Below are 23,421 nucleotides of genomic sequence, written 5' to 3'. Positions count from 1 at the left end.
AGCTTTATTCTGAGAGAATAAGAACTATTGACTGAATAATGAAGCACAATGCAATACTTTTAAAACATACATTGCAAAACCACTCTATGGACACTTTTACTGTATTGAGTATACTTGACTGGGAACAGAAAATGAGCTTAAGCCCAAACCACAAGCTCATCAGTCTGTTCCCCTGTCCTTGCTACAGTTATTGTCCTAGCTTTGTGACTAGATGACTGTATGACCTAGGGAAAGTTATATTTACTATAGGACTCAGGTTCCCCACCAGTAGAATGAGGGGTTAACCACGTGATCTGTAAGGTCCCTTCCAGGCTAATTCTATGCTTGGACATATACAAGCTCTAGTTAAATATGTGCTTAAAGCTTTGTGAGCATGAATATCTAGGCAATGATGCTCACAGTGGGGCAAGTTTATTTCCACAGCAGAACAGGATACCCAAAGGCCAGAAAGAGTTAGTCTCATTCTTCTCATGTCATTGAGACAAGTCAGAGACAAGAAAGTGACCACCTTTAAGTGGTCCCACATCTGGTTGACCTGTAACATCAAGACAACAGCTTGTTTTTGGCTAGCAAACTAATTCATTGCTGAATAAGGTGATGGTATCAAGAAGTTTCCCACACAGAATAAGAATTGGACCTAGCATAATGGGCATGGTTTAACAAAAGACCTCAGACAGTTCTCAGGTCTCATACTGTTGTGTATTTGCCTAATGAATGATAGGAGGGTATTAATTTGGGGAGGGATTAATTATCAGTAACATGTAAGGATCACTAAGATAAAGGTATGCCTTTTTTAGAATATACACACAAATATATATATATATATACAAACACACATATAGGTATGTGTGTATATATATATACACATATGTACATACACTTTAAATCCTGTTTTCTTTTATCAAAACTATAAACCATGATATATTATAACCTTGAGAACAGCTGGGTTTTGCTAACCAGTTACCTAGTCCAGACTCGAGCTACACCTGAGGGGAAGAGGGAGGCTAGTTCCAAATCTACCTGATTTTACTATTGTCTTTTCAGATAATGGAACGATGGGAGAATCAAGGCAGCCCTCAAACAAGTTTATCTGCTCCAGCTATACCACAGAATCTCCCCTTTCCAACCTCCCTTCACAGGAGTTCATTTCCTGACTCAACAGAGGCCTTTGATCCGAGGAAGCCTGACCCATACGAGCTATACGAGAAATCCAGAGCAATTTATGAAAGTAGGCGTAAGTGAAAGCCCCAAACGACCAAGGGTGCAGTTAATTGTGACAAATGTTTATTCCCAAATGTTTCACGGCTGAGCTAGTTCAGTATTATTTTCTGATCTGTGTTTTAAAAATAATTCAAATAGGAAACCAACTGGTGGGTTCTGTTTTAAAAGGGACAGCACACTCTGTCCTGACATATTCACCCCTATTAGTAGGCTGTCTTAAGTTGGGTATCTTTCATTTTAAAACTCTTGTTTCCTATTACTATTTTTCCTCAGCCCCCAAGCAAAATCAGCAAGTTATCAACTAGAAAGTTGTTTTACTTGTTTTATTTTAGGAAACTCTAGCAAGAGGATGAAGTGTTATTTTTAACTGTATGTATTTATGAGTCTGTTATCTAAAGCAATTTTTTCCAACTTTCATTGTGTAGCAAGATAAATGCCTTGAATGAGATGTCATTTGGGTTTTGCTTGACCCCAGCTTAGCTGAGTAAAAACAAAATGCAACACAACCCACAAAAAAGAAATATAGTATCAAGATCTCCTTTTAAAAGAAAAAAAGATGTTTCATTTGTTACAATGAACTTAATTGGATCAGTTTTGAAACCTTATTCTTCAAATAATAGTCTCTGAATATTTACCCTACTATTTAAGTCTTCCCAGAGGGTTAAGTGGGTTTTTTTTTAATGCAGAAACAAAAACTTTTATTAGAGCACATATGTACATAGTACCTATAATCAAATCATCATCCCAATGGTCTCATCCAATAATTTGAGGAAGAAAATTAAAAAAAAAAAAGATGAGTGGTGTAAATATGTAGACTGCAGATGGAACAAAACCCAGGAAATGATATGGTGATAGGGTGTTGTGGAAAGAGCACTGGATATTGGGGCCAGGGTGTGGGTGCAGAAGAGAGAGTGGGAAGGTCATTGAGAAGTGACAGTGATATAAAACAGCATCAATAAAATATTTATTTAAAATGTGTGTTAAAAAGCACCAAACTAGACATCAAAAGGGCTGAAAGCCTCAGTTTCCTGATTGTACTACATGAGGCACAGGCCCTTTTTATAACTCTAAAAGTCCATTAACCTAAATTAGTGATCAAGAGGCTTAATCTAATGAAAGCTCTTTTGTTGTTCTTGGTATTCTAGTTGACTTATGTGAATGAAGGTCTGTGTTTTGGTGATCTAAAAAACCAAATTAAGTGTTTATCATTTATAGAAAAGGAAGTAGCAAGGCTTAAACTGTGTGCGTTTGGACCTCAGGGGGGCTTTCTTATATTGTAATCCCAGCAGTGAGCTTGTGCACAAAACACCCACTGTGGCAAAGGGAAAAAATAATATGCTGTTTCCCCATCCCACCCCCCAACACACACACACCCTACCACTTACAACTCATTATGAAAAATCACTTTGGTTGATTAAATGCTTAAGACAGAAGACTATTATGAAATAATTGCTCGTCATATCAATATAGAGGCATTATATAATATCATGTCTGGGTTGCTGGATCTCATCTTTTCCCTTCAAAATGGTTTCTGGATACATAGCTGTCATGTTTATGGTGTGTTGTAGTGGCAACAACACTTGGGCCTGAAGGCAGATCTAGACAGCATAGGGTCATAAATGCAGAGCTAAAAGTTAGACATCCCTGTAACTCACCAACAGGTAATCAATAGGCCTCAAACCTGTTGGTGAATTACAGGGATGTCTACCCCAAGTACATTAAGACTTTCCTCAACAAAATGGACAATGAGAACAATTTATTCCAATGGCAATGAAGGTAGCTGAAGCAGGCCCTGTGGAACACTTAGAGCCTGGTCAGACCCTGAAGACACCAAGGTCATTCACTGCATCCTGGGCTATCACCCATCATCTTGACTTTTGTCTTGCCCCTGGACTTTAATAACTCTGGAAGAGAGTGAGACTCATGACTTTGTACAACTCTGCCTCACTTAAATCCAATTCATGGGCAAGTTAGGACATTACCCCATGATGTCATTGGTCCTCTTCAAAAATAAAGGACGGGGCAGCTAGGTGGCACAGTGGATAAAGCACCGGCCCTGGATTCAGGAGGACCTGAGTTCAAATCCAACCTCAGACACTTGACTCTTACTAGCTATGTGACCCTGGGCAAGTCACTTAACCTTCATTGCCCTGCAAAAAAAAAAACAAACAAACAAACAAAAATAAAGGACAAACAACAAGGGCCACTTACCAACTCCTGAAAAAAGGAATTGGCATTTTTTGAATGCCTACATTGTGACCAGAATTACATTCTTCCCTATTAAAAATACAGGACAAAAGTATTGCTCCCAGAAAGCTGTCCATTTAGTTGAGGAAGAGAAAACTAATACCTGTGAGATTTATGCCTAAGTCATTGAAATCTTATGTCAATAGTTCTTAGCTTGGGAAATATTTTTTAACATATTTTGAGAAAATATCAAAGACCATTTAGAACGCATCATGATGTAGTACAAAGAAATCTCTGTTTAGAGTGAGAATATTCAAATTTGAACCCTGATTCTTTTCATTACTTATGTGACTTTGGGCACATAACCTAAACTCACTGGGCTTCCAGATCTATAAAACAAGGAATGGAATAAACCATCTCTAAGACACCTAGGATCCCTTCTAACTTTAGAGCTATAATCCTGTGACTCCTCTGATCTCACACTTGATCTCTGTCTATTGGACATCTTGACCTAGATACCTTATATTCAACATGTCCAAAATTGAATTCATTATCTTTCCACCCAAAATCCACCCATCTTTTTCATTTCCCTATGACGGTTGAGGGCATCATCTTTCTTTTAGTCCCCCAGGCTCATAATCTAGGTGTCTTCTACTCCTCATTCTCTTTCACACAGTCCCATGTTCAATCTGTTGCCAAGTTCTGTTGATTTAACCTTCCAAGCATCTCTCATCTAGTCCCTATTCATCTCCTTCTCTCTTTTGACATTGCCACCATCCTGGTACAAGCTCTCATCAGCTCATGAATGGTTTGTCTCCCTAATATAACATCTCTCCCCATCTTCCACTCAACTGTCAAAGTGATCATCCTATAGTACATCTTACCATACCACCACTACCAAAACTCCCCATTTATTAAGCTCTAGTGGCATTGTTCCTGGTTTTCCCCAACATATGGAATTCTCTCCCTCCTCATCTCTGGCTTCCTTCAAGTCCAAGCTAAAATCCCACCTTCTACAAGAAACTGTTCCTGATCCTCCTTAATGCTAGTGTCTTTCAGTTGATCATCTCCAATTTATCACGTATAGATCTTACTTGTACAGAGTGGTTTGCATGTTATTCCCTCCCCTTAGATTGTGAATTCCTTGAAAGCAGTCTTTCTTTTGCCTTTCTTTGTATTCCTAGCTCTCTATAAACCTGTTATTATTCATTTCCTTCCTCACACAATGACAAGCAGCCCAAACTGATTATGTCTGAGCTTCTACAACTTCTCTGTAGCATTTCTGCCCCACTTTTGTCTCCATTGCTAATTGATCATAGGATCTCAGATTTAAAGCCAGAAGAGCATTTAGAAGTGACTAAGTCCAACACCCCCATGTCATAGATGAGGAAATTAAAAACTGAAAAAAATTAAGTGGCTTGCCCAAGTCAACATAAGCAGTAAGTGTTTGAGGAAGGTTTTGAACTTTCTTCCTGAGGCCAAGACCAGCAGTCACAGAATGACAGGATTTGAGAGTTGGAAGAGACCTCCATAGCCATCTAGTTCAGCAAAGATGCAAGAGGAATTCCCACTCTAACATATCTGACAAGTGGTCACAAAGCCTCTGCTTGAAGATCCCTTTTTTCCATCCAGACTTGGACCAGATTATCCTGCTCCTTCTCTGCCATCTGCAAATCATACTCTCTATATTCTTTTTTTTTTTTTGCAGGCAATGGGGGTTAAGGTCACACAGCTAGTAAATGTCAAGTGTCTGAGGTCGGATTTGAACTCAGGTACTCCTGAATCCAGGGCCTGTGCTTTAACCACTGTGCCATCTAGCTGCCCCCCCATGCCCCCTATACTCTCTTACCCTCCTTCTCCTTCCACCGGAACTCATATTCTAGCCCTACATAACCTTAGGCTCTGAAAAGTGAGTTTTCACATTATCCCGCCTAAACCAGGTGACAACAGCCACTTCCTAGCTCTCTTGAGACCACACTGTCTGCATTCTAACCCACTGGAATGCAAACTCTTCCCTACCCCATCCCATTCCCAATACCCTAGGCCCTGAAATTAGAACTTTCTTGTTTAAAACAAGGCCATCAGACTACCTACCAGCCATCCCCAAACCATGTCACTGTGGACTTCCTCCCCCTCTCTATTTCTAACTTCCTTATATGAAGTGGTATGCTGGAGCTAGCTCATACCTGCTCTTGAAAGCCAACTTCTTAGATTTTCAGTGTGAGCATTTATACCTAAGATATCAGCAAATATTACAAATCAGCACTTGATTTATTGTTTTGTTGATTACCTAGACTTAAGAACATAAGAGTAAATATTAATGTGGATCAATATTAAAAATGGGTCCCTGCATATATTTTTTTTCAAAGAGTCAGTTGTAAAACACTTACCAGCAGGGGCAGCTAGGTGGCACAGTGGATAGAGCACTGGCCCTGGATTCAGGAGGACCAGAGTTCAAATCTGACCTGAGGCACTTGACACTTACTAGCTGTGTGACCCTGGGCAAGTCACTTAACCCCAATTGCCTCACCCCCCCCCCAAAAAAAAACCCACTTACCAGCATACCCCTGCCCATATGGCATCTTTGCCTATTAGAATATAATCTCCCTAAGAGCAGAGAATGGTTTGGTTGTTATACCTAGATCTTTCCTCTTTTTTTTCTTCTTTTCTTTCTTGTGTCCATCCTTTTTTAAATTCTTTCTCTTCTTTCTTACTTTCATGCATTCAAGGAAAGTGAATGTATCACACTTATCAAGGCATCATGTCCTATTTTTAGACAGCTCTTATTATTGACATCAGGTTTGCCCTTGGGTCTACCCTCTGAATCCAAATAGAGTAAATCTAGTCCCTCCTCCATATGACAGCCTTTCAAACATTGGAACACAGTAAGAAGCGTCTCCTCCCCCTCCCCGCCCCAGTCTTCTCAATAAACATTCCCTTTTCTTTGCTTTGCTTTTTCTTTTTTTCTTTTGTTTTCCCCATTTTTTTTTTCAATCAGTCCTCATATGTCACAGACTCATGGCCTATCACCATTCTGGTTGCCCTCCTCTGGATCTTCTCCAGTTCGTCAATATCTTTCTTGAACCATGCTCCCCAGAAAGGAACACAATACTCCAGATGAAGTACAACAAGCACATAGAACACTATCCCTCTTACAGGAAGCAGTAACTCTCTTAAAGCTGACCAAGATCTCATCAGCTTTTTTGGCTTCCACATCAAACTACTAACTTATAAAGAGTCTGAAGTCCATTGTGTTCATACTATTCACTATGCCATGCTTAGTTTTCCTTATGTTCTACAAGGGAATACTTCCATCACATAGCCTATTTTACATAATTAATATATTCCTCATTTAAGCTCTATTATTTTTATGTCTTCATTTCTTATAGCTCTGTGGTCACTTTAGTGTTTATGGGACCACTACACAAAAAGTGTATATAATAGAGATAAACTCTGACATCAAGAATGAAGAAATAATCACTGTACCTCATGATGCAACCTCTCAAAATATTTGACTAATTCACTTTACATAAGGATATGTGTCTTTAAAAGTACAACTAGTCTTCATAATTTGCCTCCCTGCCTCTAGTGTCTCCCCACTCCAATGGCACAGATCTGACCATATCAATACGCTGGACCAGGTCCAACTCAGGCCAATCTGATTCTAGTTTGGGATTAGGACACAATGAAATATTCATGGACAATAAACTGCAATTAAAAGCTACTCTCCTTATAACAAAAGTTTTAAAAGGTTATTTTTTAATAATTACATTAAAAGTTAAAAAAAAAAAAACAACTGTTGCTTCCGCCCTCTCTCTCCACATTCAATGTAGCTGCAATACTGAATTAGAAAAATGCTCTGTAGCAGGCATTTGGCTTCTAAGAGCTAAAATTCTAGCTAAACCATCTAAAATATCTAATGAGTGGTCGCCAATAAATTATAAGCTTTAGCAAGAGTTAGACTTTTAAGCATTTATTAAGGAGAATAAGAATTTGGTAAAGAGAGAGAGAAAGGCCTGATTCATCTATCAATTAAGGGGAGAGAGCATTCCTAGCTCCATTCTCTGCCAGAGTCCACACAAAAGAGAGAGAGCCAGCGCACCAGCCTCCCCCTTCTTCCTCCCACAAGCAAACGTCACTTACTGACGCCAAAGAAAAGATGCATGGTCCTGCCCTCAGAGGCCCTCTCCTCATGTTGGAGCTTTCCTACAGTAAGTCTCCAGCAGGTGGCATCATTCCAATTGTTACAGGTTAAAGCTCTGCTGTTCCTAAGTCCTCATAAACTCATAAACTGAAGTACTCTATACCTCAAGCAACAAGGAAGCCATGCCAATGATTTATCCCCTAGTCCTGCATATCAACCAAATTCCAAAGATATCATCCCTCTTTGCCTTAAAGGGAAACTAGCTCAGCCTATATAAAACAAATACTGTTCCTACTACGACTCCCCTGCTTAAAAACATTCAATAGCTTCCTACTGCCTCTAGGATAAAATGTCAACTCCTTGGCTTTCCATTTAAGGACTTCCACAGTTGACTTTCAGACTGCATTCCCAGCCTTATTCTGTATACTGTATATTTCAACCAGATTTAACTCCTAGATGTTCCATGAACCTGAGTTTCTATATCCTGAATCCACTGAAATTAGTTATCTCCAGTGTCCAGATTATAATCCTTCCCTCATCATCACATTTCAGAATCTAAGATCATGGGGCTTGGGCAACCTCTTTTTTTTTGTAGATTATCTAGGGTTTTATTTCTTTCCTCCCTTATACCATCCCTTTTTTTCTGAATAGAATTTTATTTTCTAAAATACATGTAAAAACAAATTTTGACATCAATTTTTAAAAACTTTGCGTTCCAACTTCTCTTCCTCCCTCCCTTCCCACCCCCTACCCACAAGAACTCAAGCAATTCAAAATAAATTATACATGAGTAGTCATGGAAAATATTCCCACATTAGCTAGGTTCTAAGAGAAAACAATCAAAAAACAAAACTTCAAATTAAGGAATTGTCAAAAGCAAAACAATTTTTTTTAAACTTTCTTTCTATCTGTTTTCAGATACTATCAGTTCTTTCTCTGCAGATGGGATGCAATCTTCATAAGTCCTTCAGGGTTATATTGGATCGTTGCCTTGCTGAAAATAACCACATGCTTCCCAGCAGATCATCTTACACTATTGCTATTATTTTGTATACAATACATTTCACTCTGCTTCAGTTCATGTAGGTTTTTTCCAGGTTTTTCTGATAGTATCCTGTTCATCATAACTGGTATGTAGTACCTCAAATTTGACAAAGAATTTTCTTCATATCAGCCCAGCAAAATAGGCATCATACATTTTGCCATCATAATCAATCATCATAACTATTTCCCTCCATCCTATGCCCTTCCAATGATATTTACTCTATTTTCTATCTTCTTTTAACCTATTCCTCCTCAAAAGTGTTTTACTTCTGATTGTCCTCTCCCCCGCTTTGCACTCCCTTTTTTCACCCTTCCCTCCTTATCATTTTACCTTCCTACTTTCCTGTAGGGCTAAATAGATTACTCCTCCCAATTGGGTGTGAATGTCATTCCCTCCTTCAGCCCACTCTGATGAGATTAAGGTCTTTGAGCTAATTCTGTGTTCTAAAATTTTCTTCCTCCTTCCCTCCTCAACCCTCCCTATGAAATCAAGCAATTCAATATTTCATACTTGTGCAGTAATGCAGAACATCTTCACCTTACTCGGAAGTGTTTTGCTTTTTACTGCTCTCTCCCCCAATCTGCCCTCCAATCTTTCCCCTCTTCTCTCCCCCATGCCTTATCTCCCTCCCCTCCCTCAGGGCAAAAATATATTACTATACCTACTTGAGTATGTATGTTATTCCCTCTTTGAGCCAATTCCAATGATATTAAGGTTCACTCACTCCCCAACACTTTCCCCCTCTTCCCCTCCCCTCCATAAGCTTTTATCTTGTTTCCTTCATGTGAATTACCTCTTCCCAAACTATCTCTCCCCTTCCTCTTCCCTCAGTCCATTCCTCCTACACCTTAACCCTATTTTAAAGATGTTATCGTGGATTAGCAAGGTGGCACAGTGGACAAAGCACCAGATTGGGCAACCACTTTTATGGGTTCTTTGATAGTTACAGCTGAAAATCCTGTCTCCTTCTTCACATTTTCTGGTCTGGATCTCTCCTTCATTCCCATCTCTCTCTACCACATATAAAATGAAATTTAATTCTGAATCTTCTTTGAACTTTAGTGATCCTGCCTTGTACTATTATAATTATCTCTGTACCTGTCATATCTTTTTTGCCAATTTCTCAATAGAATGAAAACTCTTTGAGGATGAGGACTTTGTCATGTTTATCTTTTTATCTTCAGTGTCTGCCACAGTGCCATACACATAAAACACATTGGAATATAGTTTGTTGGTTTGTGGGGGGAAGGGGATTGTATTATGGTTGAACAAAGAAGCCCTTCTCCCCACACGCATTACGACTTCCAAATATAAAAAAGATTCGTTCTCTTATTCAAATCTTTAGGATGGAACATATCCTAACCTGATGGTAAAGATGAAGGCTTATTCTAATTTTCTCCACATGCTTATTTCTTCCATGCCCAAAGATCACACTTTTTCATGAATATGTCTGAGATTTGTATCTCTCCCAAAAAGACAATATACAGGGCTTATATTGTAATCCAATGCCTTTTCATTTTTTTTTAAGTGAGGCAATTGGGGTTAAGTGACTTGCCCAGGGTCACACAGCTAGTAAGTGTTAAGTGTCTGAGGCCGGATTTGAACTCAGGTACTCCTGACTCCAGGGCCGGTGCTCTATCCACTGTGCCACCTAGCTGCCCCTTCATTTTATTTTAATTATAATAAAGTCCTATATTTGTTATACACAGGCATATACTTGAAGTCCTAGTTCTCTCCAGAAAAAGTCAATAGGAAAAACCTGAACAAACCCATACCTTAGGTGCTAGCAGAGAAGATTTCAACCTGTATTGGCTAAAGGAGTTTTTACATCTGGGAGTTCCCTATACTAGTAAAATCCCAGGTCCAATCCCTATCACTATAGTAAGCCTTTAGTGCCCTTTCATAGAAATGTTTCTAAATCTGTTGAGAGTGGTTTTTTGCATTTATATTCAAAATCAAGTTGCAGAAATTCAATAAAATATACCCATATATACCCAAAGTACCCATAATACTTTGCTGTGCATGAACTATAACCTCTTTTCCATCAAGATTGCCACTAATATTTGACTACTATGAAGTAGACTACAACATATGATATAAATATATTAAATAATATAATTGCTATCATGCCTCATTTGACTCATAATTAGATTGCACTAACTTTATAATATGCATGCACAGGAATATCTCAACAAACATATTTATGAAAAGGAAAAAAATTATAAACAATTTATAACAGGCATGGAAAATTGAAGACCATTTAAAACATCATGACTATATGCATGGAAGAAAGAAGCAAAAAATGTCTCATAGGATCATAAATTACAGGCTGGAAGAGAATATAGAGCCCATCAAGGCCAACCTCATTCATTTTACAGATGGGGGTTGGGAGGGAGAAAAAAAAAAAGATTTCTGTCAATATTTTTAAAGGGAGGTGGGAGGGGTGCTACAGATATGCAATGTTGCATGCATTTTCAGATGAAATCACTACTATTAGTTTTACATAACTAATAATACCATTTATTAAAAAAAATTATTAACTAAATCAAAACTTAATTGTTTTACTTTGTTACAAGACACCTCTCAGTGAAGATAGTTTATAAATGTAATGTAAAAGCAAAAATATCAATAAAGCTCCTAAAAAATAACAAACATGCACACATCAAAACAATGACAAGAATTGAGGCAAAGAGGTTAAATGACTTAGTGAGGTTCATTCAGCTAATAAAAGTCTTAATGAGAATTTAATTTGGATCTTCTTGACCTTAAGTCCAGTATGTGATCCATTATGCCTCTCAAGAGAGTTCATAAGAATAAGAGGGACCTTTTTTATATGATGTAATATGACTGGAGAAAGGAAGTTGGTTACAATCTTTTTGTTTTGTGGTTTCACTGGGATATCCACATGAAAATAGATTGGACTGGGATAGTTCTATGGTCTCAGATAACTAGAATTTTCATAGAAAAAGGATATTGTTTAATTAATTAAGCTATCAAACAAAAATTTGATATTTGTTCAATAGCTAGTATATTTTCCTAGCATTCATTGTACAAGATCCCCTGGGAATAAAAGAAATACTTTTATAATATCCTTTTTTAAAAGTTTACAATCTAGACATACATACATGAAATAATTAGTGAACTAGGTAGTAGTGTGTTTGTCCCAGGAATGTATGCTTGTCTTGTGCTCTCCAACATTTTTAACAGCGAACTTGAGTGAAGGCACAGATGGTGTGTTCATCCTATTTGCAGATGACACAAAGTTAAAAGGGATAGCTATTATGTGGGATAACAGTTACGATCCAAAAATATATTGACAAACTAGAAACCTTGTCCAAATCTAACAAGATAAAATTTAATTGGAATAAATGGTAAGTCGTAATTGATCACAGAAGCACAGAATCATAGAATTTGAGAGTTGGAAGGGACCTCACAGGCAATCTAAACCACCCTGTGCACAAAATCATCTCCGATAAAAAAGCCTTCAAAAGTAGTCCTGCAGCTTTTGCTTAAAGACATCCAAGGAGGGGAAAACTACCTCCCCTTGAAGCAGCTCATTCCACTCTTGGAAAGCCCTTATTGTTAGGACATTACTTCTGAAATTCAGTTTAAAACAGCTTCTTTGCAATTTCCCTGCAATACTCCTGGTTCTGCCCTCTGGGCTCAGATAGAACCAACCTAATTCTTACTCAGCTTGAAAACCCTTGAAATACTTGAAGACAAGGGTCATGTTCGCCCTCCCCCCCACCTTCAGCTTCTCTTCTCCAACTTAACATTCCCAGGTCCTTGACCTGATCCTCATGTGACATAGACTCAGTGGCCCTTAAAATCTTGGTTTCTCGTCTCTAGATAATCTCCAGGTTATCAGCATCTTTCTTACATCAGGGTACACAGAATGACACACAGTATTCTAGGTCATTGATTCAGAAATGGAAGAGACCATTTTTTAAAAATTGGGGTTTTTTAAAAATTAATATCACAAGTGTAGGATTAGATGGAAATAGGTTTTGCATGATTGCACATGGATAACCTATATCAAATTGCTTCTCTTTTCAGCTAGTGGGGAGAGCAGGGAGGGAGAGAACTTAGAACTAAAATTTTTAAAAGTCAAATGTTAAAAATTGTTTTACATGAAATTGGGGGAAATAAAATATTATTTTAAAAAACAAATGTAAGATTAGGTAGAAAGGGTGAGATAGTAGTTCACATGCAAAAGGTCTGGGAGTTTTCAATGTGTTTTGAGGTCATTATGAGTTAAGATTACATAGTAGCCAATAAAACAGAATCTTTGGCTGCATTAGTAGAGTTAGATTGCCAAGGACAAAGAAATAAGGGGTTGGTCATCCCACTGGAATTTGTCATAGGTTAACATTTGTGTATGGTATTCATTTTTAGGTGATACATTGTAGGTAGGACATTAATGAACCTAATGTGTCCAGAGTTAAACAGTCAGTATGATGCAGTAACTATAGACCATATCATATGAACATGTGCTGTAGGAATTGGAGGTGGTTGTTCCACCAAGATAAAAGAAAGCTTAGTAGAGATGTGATATCATTCTTTACATATTTGAAAAGCCAACATTTGGCAGGATTATGGTTCTTTTGGACTTTTTGTTTTAGTTTTTGCTTCCAGATGGAAAAATTAGAGTCAATGAATAGAAGTTGCATAAAGTTAGATTTTAGATCCATTATGAATAGAACCTTCTAAATTTCTAGAATTGCCCAAGAGTTGAATGGGCCACCTTTGGAAGTTATTGGATGCCCCACCACATGTGGTTTTCAAACAGAATTTGGATGACCATTTATAAAATATACCATTGAGAGGATCCTTGCCCTGCCTCAATTGGACTGCATTCCTTTTAAGGGGCCCTCTAAAATAGATTCTGTGATTGTGTAATATATTATAGTAACGTGAAGAGAGACATGTTGAATTGAGTGACGGACTTTGAATTAGAAGTCTCATGTTGGAATTGTGCCTCACCAACAAATTTTGTGACTTTGGACAGGTCACTTAATCTCCCAAAGCATCTCTTTCTTCATATATAAAATGAAGATGATGATATGTCTACTGCCTATCTCCCCATTGTTATTGTGAGGATGCTCCTTTGTAAATCTTTAAATTCTACATACATGTAAATTATTGTCATTTGTAGAAAATTAGGCAGTTTGATAATAATTATACATTATAAAATGTTTCAGTGCTGTTATCAAGGTTTATTAACTTCTACCTGCTAGCTTGATGTTTCATCAATGATTTTTCACATTTAACATATTTATAATTTTAAAATTTCAACTTTGGCCCAAGTTAGCACAAATATTTAAAAGTACCATTAAGCCAAATGTTATAATGAGCACATGTTTTTCCTCTACTTTTCAGGTGTAAAGAATATCTACACTTAGAATAGCCTCAGAATGAATGTTGATTTCATAAAAGACACTTTATAGCTCTGGGATCATTGTAATTAGTTCAGTGTCATTTCTGAATAGAATCATTTGAAGAACTTTGCTATCTATGGGGGATTCTTCTTCCACTTGAAGTTTTTGCAATAGATCCTCTATGACACTGACAATCACTTGGCTAAATATATCTCCTGTTTATTCCTAACTTGATCCTTGGAATTATTAAACAGAGGTATCTCTGTGGTTGCATTTGTTATTAAATTTCATATAATGTTAACATGGATAGGAGATATCTTGTTAGAGAAAGAAGGAAATGAAATGAAAAAAGTATTTATTAAGTGCTAAGTGCCAGGCATTGTACAAAGAACTTGGGAATACAAGTATAAAAAGCAAGAAACTGCCTGCCCCGAAGAGGCTTATATTCTAATAGGGGAAGGCAGCATGTATAAGGTGGTGGTGGCCAGGGAAGGATGTTTTGGTCACAGTACTCACAGAGCTTCTGAATGGAGTTATGAGATGATTGATTGTCAAATCCTTTGCAGAATTAGTAATAGTATTGTTGATTTTTTAATTACCTATCCCAAAGCAGAAGGTAGGAAGAGGTTGTGGGAATGGGGATAAACACGCTAGGGAATGGCAAGACAATGACCAGAGTGAGCGTGGTGGGTCTGAGCCCAGATAGATATGACTAACTCTCAATAATCAGGAGTGGAAGGTCCCGGGATATAAACTAGAGTGCTGAGTCTTAGAACTAAGGGTGGTCAGAGTTCTTTCAAGACGATATTCTGTTCTACTGAATCCAATACCATTTTTCCGCACACGTTTTAATGTTCTTTACACCACTAAGAAATTTGTGTGGCTGTGAAGACATGGTTAGCAGAAGAAAATAATCTATGAAAACCTGTCTTGTTCCCTTCTTATGTTTTCATTGCAGATTTTCATGATGTGTGCATAGAATGGCATCATTAATACTGTAAGGAGAATAGAAAAGAGGCTTAGGTATATGGGCAACAGATTGCCTTTTTGGTGGTAAAAAAAAATATCATCCCTGATATTTTACCCTCTTTTGGAATAGAAAGGAAATGAAACATATCTATCAATGAAAATGTATGAATGTTATAATAAATATATGTGTGAGAATTAATATGCATTCTGCAACATACAATGTAATATGAACCTCATGCATTCTATGTGTATATATGTGTATATAGATATAGATTGCATACAGAAGTATATACATAAAGATATATGTGTGCATATATTTCAGAAATATGCTTCAGATGGACAATGGGAAAGCCCAATGGCATCAGAGGGCTGACTAGATTGCACTTGCAAAATTTATTTGGTGCTTTCCATGATCCCAAGCTGCTTCCTGCCACAAATCTCATTTTTCTAACAGTAGTGTTTTCCCAGTGATTGATGTATGGCTACAAATCATAAACCAATATGATATCAGACAAAGAAAAATGCAACTTATCCAAGGAGTGAAGGAAAGATGTATTGTGGATATAAGTATTGCCACATAACTTCCAATCCAGAAGTATCTTATTTGTAGTCTTTATTCTGAGCATCATGTATCAATGCTAATGGGCTTTTTTCCTCTGTTGTCCTATTCAGTTCCTAAGGCAGAACAAGAGATTTGCTTTTAGAATGGGATATATAATCTGAAATTATATTGTATCTTCAGAAGGCAAATTTATAAAGAAAAGAGAAACACTTTTGTAGTATAATGATCTTCAAACTGAAATGTGTACAATATCTGGCCTGAAGATTTCTACTCATCCTCATTGAATATCCTCCTCTGCTTTTCTTATAAAAGTGTACTGCCTTACATGCTTCTGATGTGTATAGGATAGTAGGTCAGTGAACTGGCATCAAACAAAGAAAAGTCCAGAATTTATCAACTCAGGCATAGCAATAATACATTCTATGAAAATTGCCTTATATAGCCTTTATTCTTTTATTGCTTTTCAAGAGCTATGATTTCACCAGTTTGGGAATTTTAGGAATTGCTATAGCCAAAAATTAATTAATTAATTAATTTAATTACCTTATGTCCAATCCACAAGCCTTCTGGAACTTAATTAGGCTGGTCTTCAAACAGAACACAGGATCCATCTTGGATCCATACTTGAACACTTTCCAACTTGGTAAGATGATATGTTGTACTTCACTGGATAATACATTTAGAACCCACAGTCCATTCCTTAACATGATGAGGTACAAAGAATTTAGTGGACTTTAGAGGAGAGTAACTGTACTTTATGAGACATTGTGGGAATGTAAATTCTATATAATTTTCATATAAGGATACTTTTGACTCTTTTTATATAGACTTAAATATGCATATAAATTTATACAATATGCCATTCGGTTACATTACATTATTATGTACACATTATTACATAACAAATATAGTAATATTTATAGTGATCTTTTTAGGTAAATGTCTGCTTTTAGTGAACTTAGATGGTATATTTTCCTGGTGTGTGAGTAAATATCTAAACCATACAATAATAGCCCAAATTTATATAGTACCACAAGATTTACACACACACACACACACACACACACATATGAATTGTTTGTTGTTCAGTTGTGCCTGACTCTTCATGAGCCTATATGGGATCTTCTTGACAAAGATAAAATAGTGGTTTGTCATTGGCAAATAGGTTAAGTGACTTGCCCAGGATCACACAGCTAGTGAGTGTCTAAGACCACATTTGAACTCGGGTCTTCCTTTCTCCAAACCTAGCACTCTAATCACTGAACCATCTAGCTGCCATGTGAGTACATACATACATACATACACAAATACACACATACGCACATACATACATATGTACATATACATATAGATTTATATTTACATATACATATATATTATCTCATTTCATCCTTAGAAAGACCTTGGGAGGCAAGAGCTATTATTAATCCTATTTTACAGATGAGGAAACTGAGGCAAACAGAGATTAAGTGACTTGCCCAAGATGACACAGCTACTAAGTGTCTGAGTCCAAATTTGAATTCAAATCTTCTTGACTCCAAGCCCAGAACTATCTGATGTGCCACCTACCTGCCTAGGTGTAATTTATGTACCTCAAATACTGAAGCTCCACCCACAATTTGGTATTTAGGGCCTCAATTAGCAGTCCAAACCTCCTAGTGACACCCTTGTTAGTTGTACATGCACATCTAAAGCACAAAATGTCCAGAAGAAAGAACAATACGGTGTAATGCATTAAAATACACAGATCTAAGCTCCTCGGTCTTATCATGGGGAGGAAGCCAAGTGTAACATTACCTAATCATGGATTTGAAAGGGAGTTTGTCTAATCTAGCCTCCTATTCCTAGGAAAGATTATACTTACAACATCCATAGTGATGACCAGCAAGCAATCAGCACTTCTTTCTAAATTGTCAGGCAAGAAGACAGCCTTCAATAGTAAAGCTGAGAATGCATTCTTCTCTTTATCACAGAGAAAAACTTCTCTCCTTCTCTAGAGATATTAAAGCAGTGAAATCTCATTGACCTTAGCAAGTAAGCCTTTTTCCAGGACAGTCCTCCCTTTTTTAAAGTCCTCTCTAAAGCCAGTAAATTCAGCCTAAGATTATTTCTGGCCTACCATGGGATAGCATTATTTGTTCATGGTTGCTATTGCATCTATGAAGTCAGAAGCTGGAGACAACAGCATGAAAGACATGAAAGGAGAAAAAAATTAAGTCATTTCTGAAAATTTTCCTCCTCTTTTCTGCTGGTTCTGGTTGAGTCATTCTGGTTGAATGATGACTAGAGTTGCCCAAACTTTTTTTTTCTCTTCACATTGAGCTCTGATTGTTATAAATAAAGAATTTATGAGATACAGCATGCCCATGCCTCTCTGTAATAAGACATCTGGCAAATATAGGACCATAAAAGTGTCCAGTATCTGTACAATGTAATGTGCCTTATGGTAAGGCCTCTTTACAACAGAAATGCCACTGCATTTTCTTCAGAAAGGTCTGCTGTATGGCATTTCCAGCAGTTAGAAAATATTAACCTACAGGAACAAGTTCCCTGGGGCTAAGCACCATTCCAGAACATTGCTAAGCAAATGGAGAAGAATATCCTAAAGAAGGAAAAGAGAGCATTTTATTATTTTTTATTATTAAAAAAAAAAGCAGGGGGCAGCTAGGTGGTACAGTGGATAAAGCACTGGCCCTGGATTCAGGAGGACCTGAGTTCAAATCCAGCCTCAGACACTTGACACTTAATAGCTGTGTGACCCTGGGCAAGTCACCTAACCCTCATTGCCCTGCCCCCCCCCCAAAAAAAGGACAAATACCAGGTCTAAGGCTCTGCTACATTTTCATTGTTTTGCTTTGTGTTTTTTTTTTTATTGAGCAAAGGCCAAGGTTAAACCATGAGCCGATTCTGACTGATAGTCAAGTAATACAGAAAAGATGGAATATGACAAAAAAAAATGTTGCCCAGTGCCCCAGAGTCTTTGAGTCAACTCTAAATGGAGGTTGACTACTAAATGCATACCACAAAAACAAAAACAAAAAACTACTATCCTGTCATTATCTGGGATTGAGATTGGGGAAGCAAATCTGTGAGCTTACTTTCTATCTCCCTTTACATTTCTGGTTCCATTTACTCTTCTGTTAAGTTATCTCCAAGTCATAGAGGCTGAAAATATCAATAGGTTCAAGAAGGGTTTCTCTAAAATTCATGTATGATAGTCAAGCATTGAGGAGAACATCTGCAATGTCCTTATATGTCTCTAAACTTTTGAGCACGGTGTCATGGTAGACAACCCTTACTGGGTGTGACTATCATAGATAGTATACCAAACTGGATGGCACACTAGAATAGCATCTCTTATGCCCTTATGTTCTTAAGTTGTGATGATTAGAGACTTTCAGAAAGACATTGGATGGAAGACCAATATCATTTAGTGATTTTAAAATGCTACTTGCTAGTGCATATCAATGCTAGGGGCTTTTGTCTTGTGCATTGTCATTCAATCTAAAACAATGTCAATGGGGCTTTTTCTGACTCATTTTTCAAGTGATTTGAGAAATAAATAACCCATATGTTCCTCTTATGCATTTACTTCCTCTTCTTCCTGCCCCCCAAGAACATTATTACTAGTTCCTCTGACTGATTTAAATTGTGTCCTTGGTACTGCTGAGCAAGGTAAGCAAATCTGTCAGTGAGCTCAGAAGAAACAAACTTTCTCTTCCCCTTAAACATGACTTTCTTTTAGCTTTCTCCTCCATCAGTAGAAAAGGGCCTTCCTTTTGAACTCAGCCCTTTGGATTAAAAAAATCAAAGTGATCTTATCCACCCATTCCTCCCTGTTCTGCCCCAGCCTACCATTCTCATTGGTTCATGATTTATTTCTTCGAGTAGCTACATCCTAAATTTCTGTGCTAGGTTTGTAAAGTCTTATAATATTCTCCCCCTTTGTTCTATTAGCTCTAAGACCCTAAATAATGTCCAGTTGACCACATTTTTTTCTCCTTAAAGTAAAAAAATGTTCTCTCTCTTTACATCTCCCTTTGTCCAAACTTTGAGCAATATAGCTCTAGATAAACAGAGCTCGACATGTTTGCTGGTCAGTGGGATTTCAAGATATGTAAATAAGATCTAAATTAAATACCGTAAATACAGAACAAAAGCTAGCATACCCAGCTGCCCAGACCAGGAAAAAGGCTGGGAAATAGAAGAGAGTCAGTTTCAGTGGAAGATTCTTGAGGGCAGGGACTATCTTTTGCCTCTTTTGGTATCTCCACAGTGCCTGGCACATAGTAGGAGCTTAATAAATATTCACTGATTAATCGATCTGGTCCCTCCAGACAACTGCATCCTGGACTCCATGATGTCACAACATAGTATCAGTCCAAATTTACTGGCAGGATTTCAACATGCCACCAACTCCAGTCTCCACCACCATCCAGTTCCTTCTTCAGTCCAGCTCAGTTCCCTAGTCTTGTGTTACTGCCTGGGAACTGAGATTTACATTCCCCAAATCTCACTTGACCCTGCCCCAAAAGCAGATTCCTCTTTGATTTATGATGCTGACAGGCAACAGAATTTAATGAAGGGAGAGTATGGTTGACCCGGGTTCACATCTTGCCTATGACAGAACTGGCCATGCTGGGTGACCCTGGGCAAGTCACTCAACTTCCCAAGATCTCAGACTAGCTTCTAAGACTATTAGTTATAATAGTTGATATGCATTAGTAGTGAGAATTTCCTGACTGTACCAGTCCCTACACCAGTGAAATCATAGCTGTAAATCAAAACTGATTTATTGGAAAATTGTTTTGCAACAAAAGCTATTTAATATATTGCATATGAGCCATTTGGAAAATATAAACTGTTACCAAAAGAGAACAGTGAATGCACCTAGCTTCCCACATAAATTTCCATTGGTTAGACTATATTTAACATAAAAATTAGTAGTTTTTTTAAAAGGTAAGTAAGTACAGCTGGTCAAGAACTCTGATAACATTTTGATTATACCTCACGCATATCCTTTTAAAATAAAGGGGGAGGGCAGCTAGGTGGCGCAGTGGATAGAGCACTGGCCCTGGATTCAGGAGGACCTGAGTTCAAATCTGGCCTCAGACACTTAATACTTATTAGCTGTGTGACCCTGGGCAAGTCACTTAACCCTCATGGTCGCCCCCAAAAAAGAAAAGAAGTAAATAAGGGGGAAAGCTGCCATTACTTTAAGTATGGTTCTAGAAAAGCTGTAAAGATGTCGCTTATCTCATAGTACACATCACATTGTTCATACACTTTTTTTTTTGGTGGGGCAATGAGGGTTAAGTGACTTGCCCAGAGTCACACAGCTAGTAAGCGTCAAGTGTTTGAGGCCGGATTTGAACTCAGGTCCTCCTGAATCCAGGGCTGGTGCTTTATCCACTGTGCCACCTAGCTGCCCCTTCATACACCTTTTAATAATTTAACTGAGCATACAGTTGGGTTTCTTTATATTTTTATTATTGATGGTTATAAAGCCAATGCTTCTGAAATTGTGTAGTGGGAAAATATTATTGCAAGAGAATAATATGAGAAGCAGAAATTAGGTTATTCCCTGATTGAAAGAGTTATTGATCATGTCAAAAGCATTTTGTTGATAGTACAGACTAAGAGAAGAACCCAAAGCATTAGTGCAGCAGCACCCATTATAAAAACTATTTTGAGGGGACAGCTAGGTGACACAGTGGATGGAGCACCAGCCCTGGATTCAGGAGGACCTGAGTTCAAATCCAGCCTCAGATACTTGACACTTACTAACTGCATGACCCTGGGCAAGTCACTTGATCCTCATTGCCCTGAAATAAATAAATAAACAAAATAAAAACTATTTTTGAATTTTAGAGAGTATCTAAATCCTACTGTGGTCATGTTAATATGAAGTGTCAATTTTACAAATGAGAGAAGCTTTTGAGCTTTGGACAAGTCACCTCCACTGAAACAAATCTTTTTGTTTCTTAGGAAATGAATGGAAGGAAAATGAAGGAATGAAAAAAAAATTTCAACCCCCCAATGCTAAGTAGTAGTCAGGCTAAAAATATGAGGCTTTTAAAGTAACAATTTTGCAGGCTAACTAGTTGAAAATGGCAGAGAAGGGATGGATTATTTGACACTGATTATCATTCTGCCCTTGATAAGTGGGGAATTGCATGTTCGGAGCAAATATTCCTCTGTGCGAGAAGGACATTCCGCATATACATAGACATTGTTATTCTTTATGATCACCATCAGGAGACTCATATTTCATTTTTATTTTTGAACAGAGTTGAACTCTTCAGACTTATGCCTTGTGGTCCTTCTTTGAAGCAATAATGTAGTCCCTATTTATACAGACTAGCTTTAGGCTACTTTTAAGTAACTGAAAAGTTAAGGTGGAAGGCTTTTTTCTATAATGCTTTCTATAATGCTTTGCTCTTTGACCCAATAATCTTTTTTTATAATTGCATCAGTTTATTCAGTATCCCTTAATACTGTCAAAATAGCAACCTTGGGGGAGTGAAGCCCATAACTCAGAGGGGTCTCTGTATTCCTTTTTATTTTCCATCTGCCACTCCTCCTAATGCCACTTCTGTTGGGATTGTGTCAATGTTTCCTCAATGACCCATTAAAAAAGATTTACAAAAAAATCAACTAAATTTCTCTCCTAAGTTCTGGACGCCCCCAGGCTATACCAATTGAAAATTTTTAAACAGTGGTTGTTTTTCTCTAGGGTCATTTGACTAGTCTTTTATCTACAAAGTGGTCCTATGCTTTTGATAATTTTATTACAAGTATCATGCTTTGAAATCCTTTCATTGAATGCGATCTTAAAATTTTCATCATGCATATAACATCATGCACTAGGAGGGGCAAGTATTCATATTAAATGGTCATGATAACAGATCAGATATGACTAATAAGAAAAATCAAATATTAATTCTGAAAGGTGTGATAGATAGCATAGCCAGTCAGAGCTACTGGTCCAAAAACTGTTCATCCAGCTGATAATTTAGCTATTTACTTAAGTCTATCCATTTTTTTCTTGAATTTCTCATATTCAATTTGTAGTGTTTTTGTTTATTTGATTATTTGACAAGAAGAGAGACTACATGATTTAATCCAGGCCTACCCAATTTCTGACACTTTTCTTGATACATGTGCCTCAGGCTTATTTCAGCCCAAATCATCTATCTTCTGAATGATTTCTAAGCTAGGGGTATATGTAGATTAATAACAGACTTTGCCCTTCTTTCTTCTCTACGTTGCTACTTGTTACCATTTTTACACAAAAATATAAATAAGGAAAGTCAAGATCCAATCTAGTTACCTGCACGCTTTTCCTGTGTATAGTCAGGAATGGAAAAGCAGAGAGAGGACTGAAAGCAATAGAGATATTGTAATTTGGTAGGAGAAAGGTACAGTTATCAATAGTAATAGTAAAAAGCAACAGAACAAACAACTCAATAAGGCAGCAAGCTTCAATTTTAGATCTATTGAGCACAAAATGGATGTGAGTACTGAGATATAATAGTCAGAGAAGAGATATTTTTTCTAAAAAGGATGTGCAAGAGAATTTTCTCTACAGATCATACAAGGACATTTTTCACTAAGGAGAGGTTCCCTTGGTAGCATAATCTTTGGCAAGAAACCTGAGTTCTCTGGCCCCATCTTTAAAACGATAGTTGCATTAGATTGATTCTGAAATTCTGTGATTCCTCTTTCTGCAATTAAGGAAGTGTTTTCAAAGTCAAGGTGAAAATGGAAGAGAACAATTTAAGCAATTCAGTTTCATTGTTTGATTTTTTTATATAATCAGCAAATAATTTGCATCCCTTTGTAGAAACTCTTCATGGTGGTGGCACAGGTGAATGTATTTAACTCAACTGTTAGTCTTAACACAACTAAAATA

General features: G+C 37.3%; 1 protein-coding gene across 1 annotated transcript in view; it reads left to right on the top strand.

Moving 5' to 3' along the window:
• MAGI2 (membrane associated guanylate kinase, WW and PDZ domain containing 2) overlaps nucleotides 1-23,421 on the top strand; it is a 1,715,773-nt gene that overhangs the window by 1,465,744 nt on the left and 226,608 nt on the right. The window contains 1 exon segment of the mRNA XM_043965407.1: nucleotides 1,045-1,234. Within this exon segment, the coding sequence (XP_043821342.1) occupies nucleotides 1,045-1,234 (190 nt within the window).

The sequence above is a fragment of the Dromiciops gliroides genome, chromosome 5 (genome assembly GCF_019393635.1).
Source record: "Dromiciops gliroides isolate mDroGli1 chromosome 5, mDroGli1.pri, whole genome shotgun sequence".
In the NCBI taxonomy this organism is placed as follows: domain Eukaryota; kingdom Metazoa; phylum Chordata; class Mammalia; order Microbiotheria; family Microbiotheriidae; genus Dromiciops; species Dromiciops gliroides.
The sequence above is the reverse complement of the archived record's forward strand: the minus strand, read 5'-3'. Positions and strand labels throughout refer to the sequence as shown.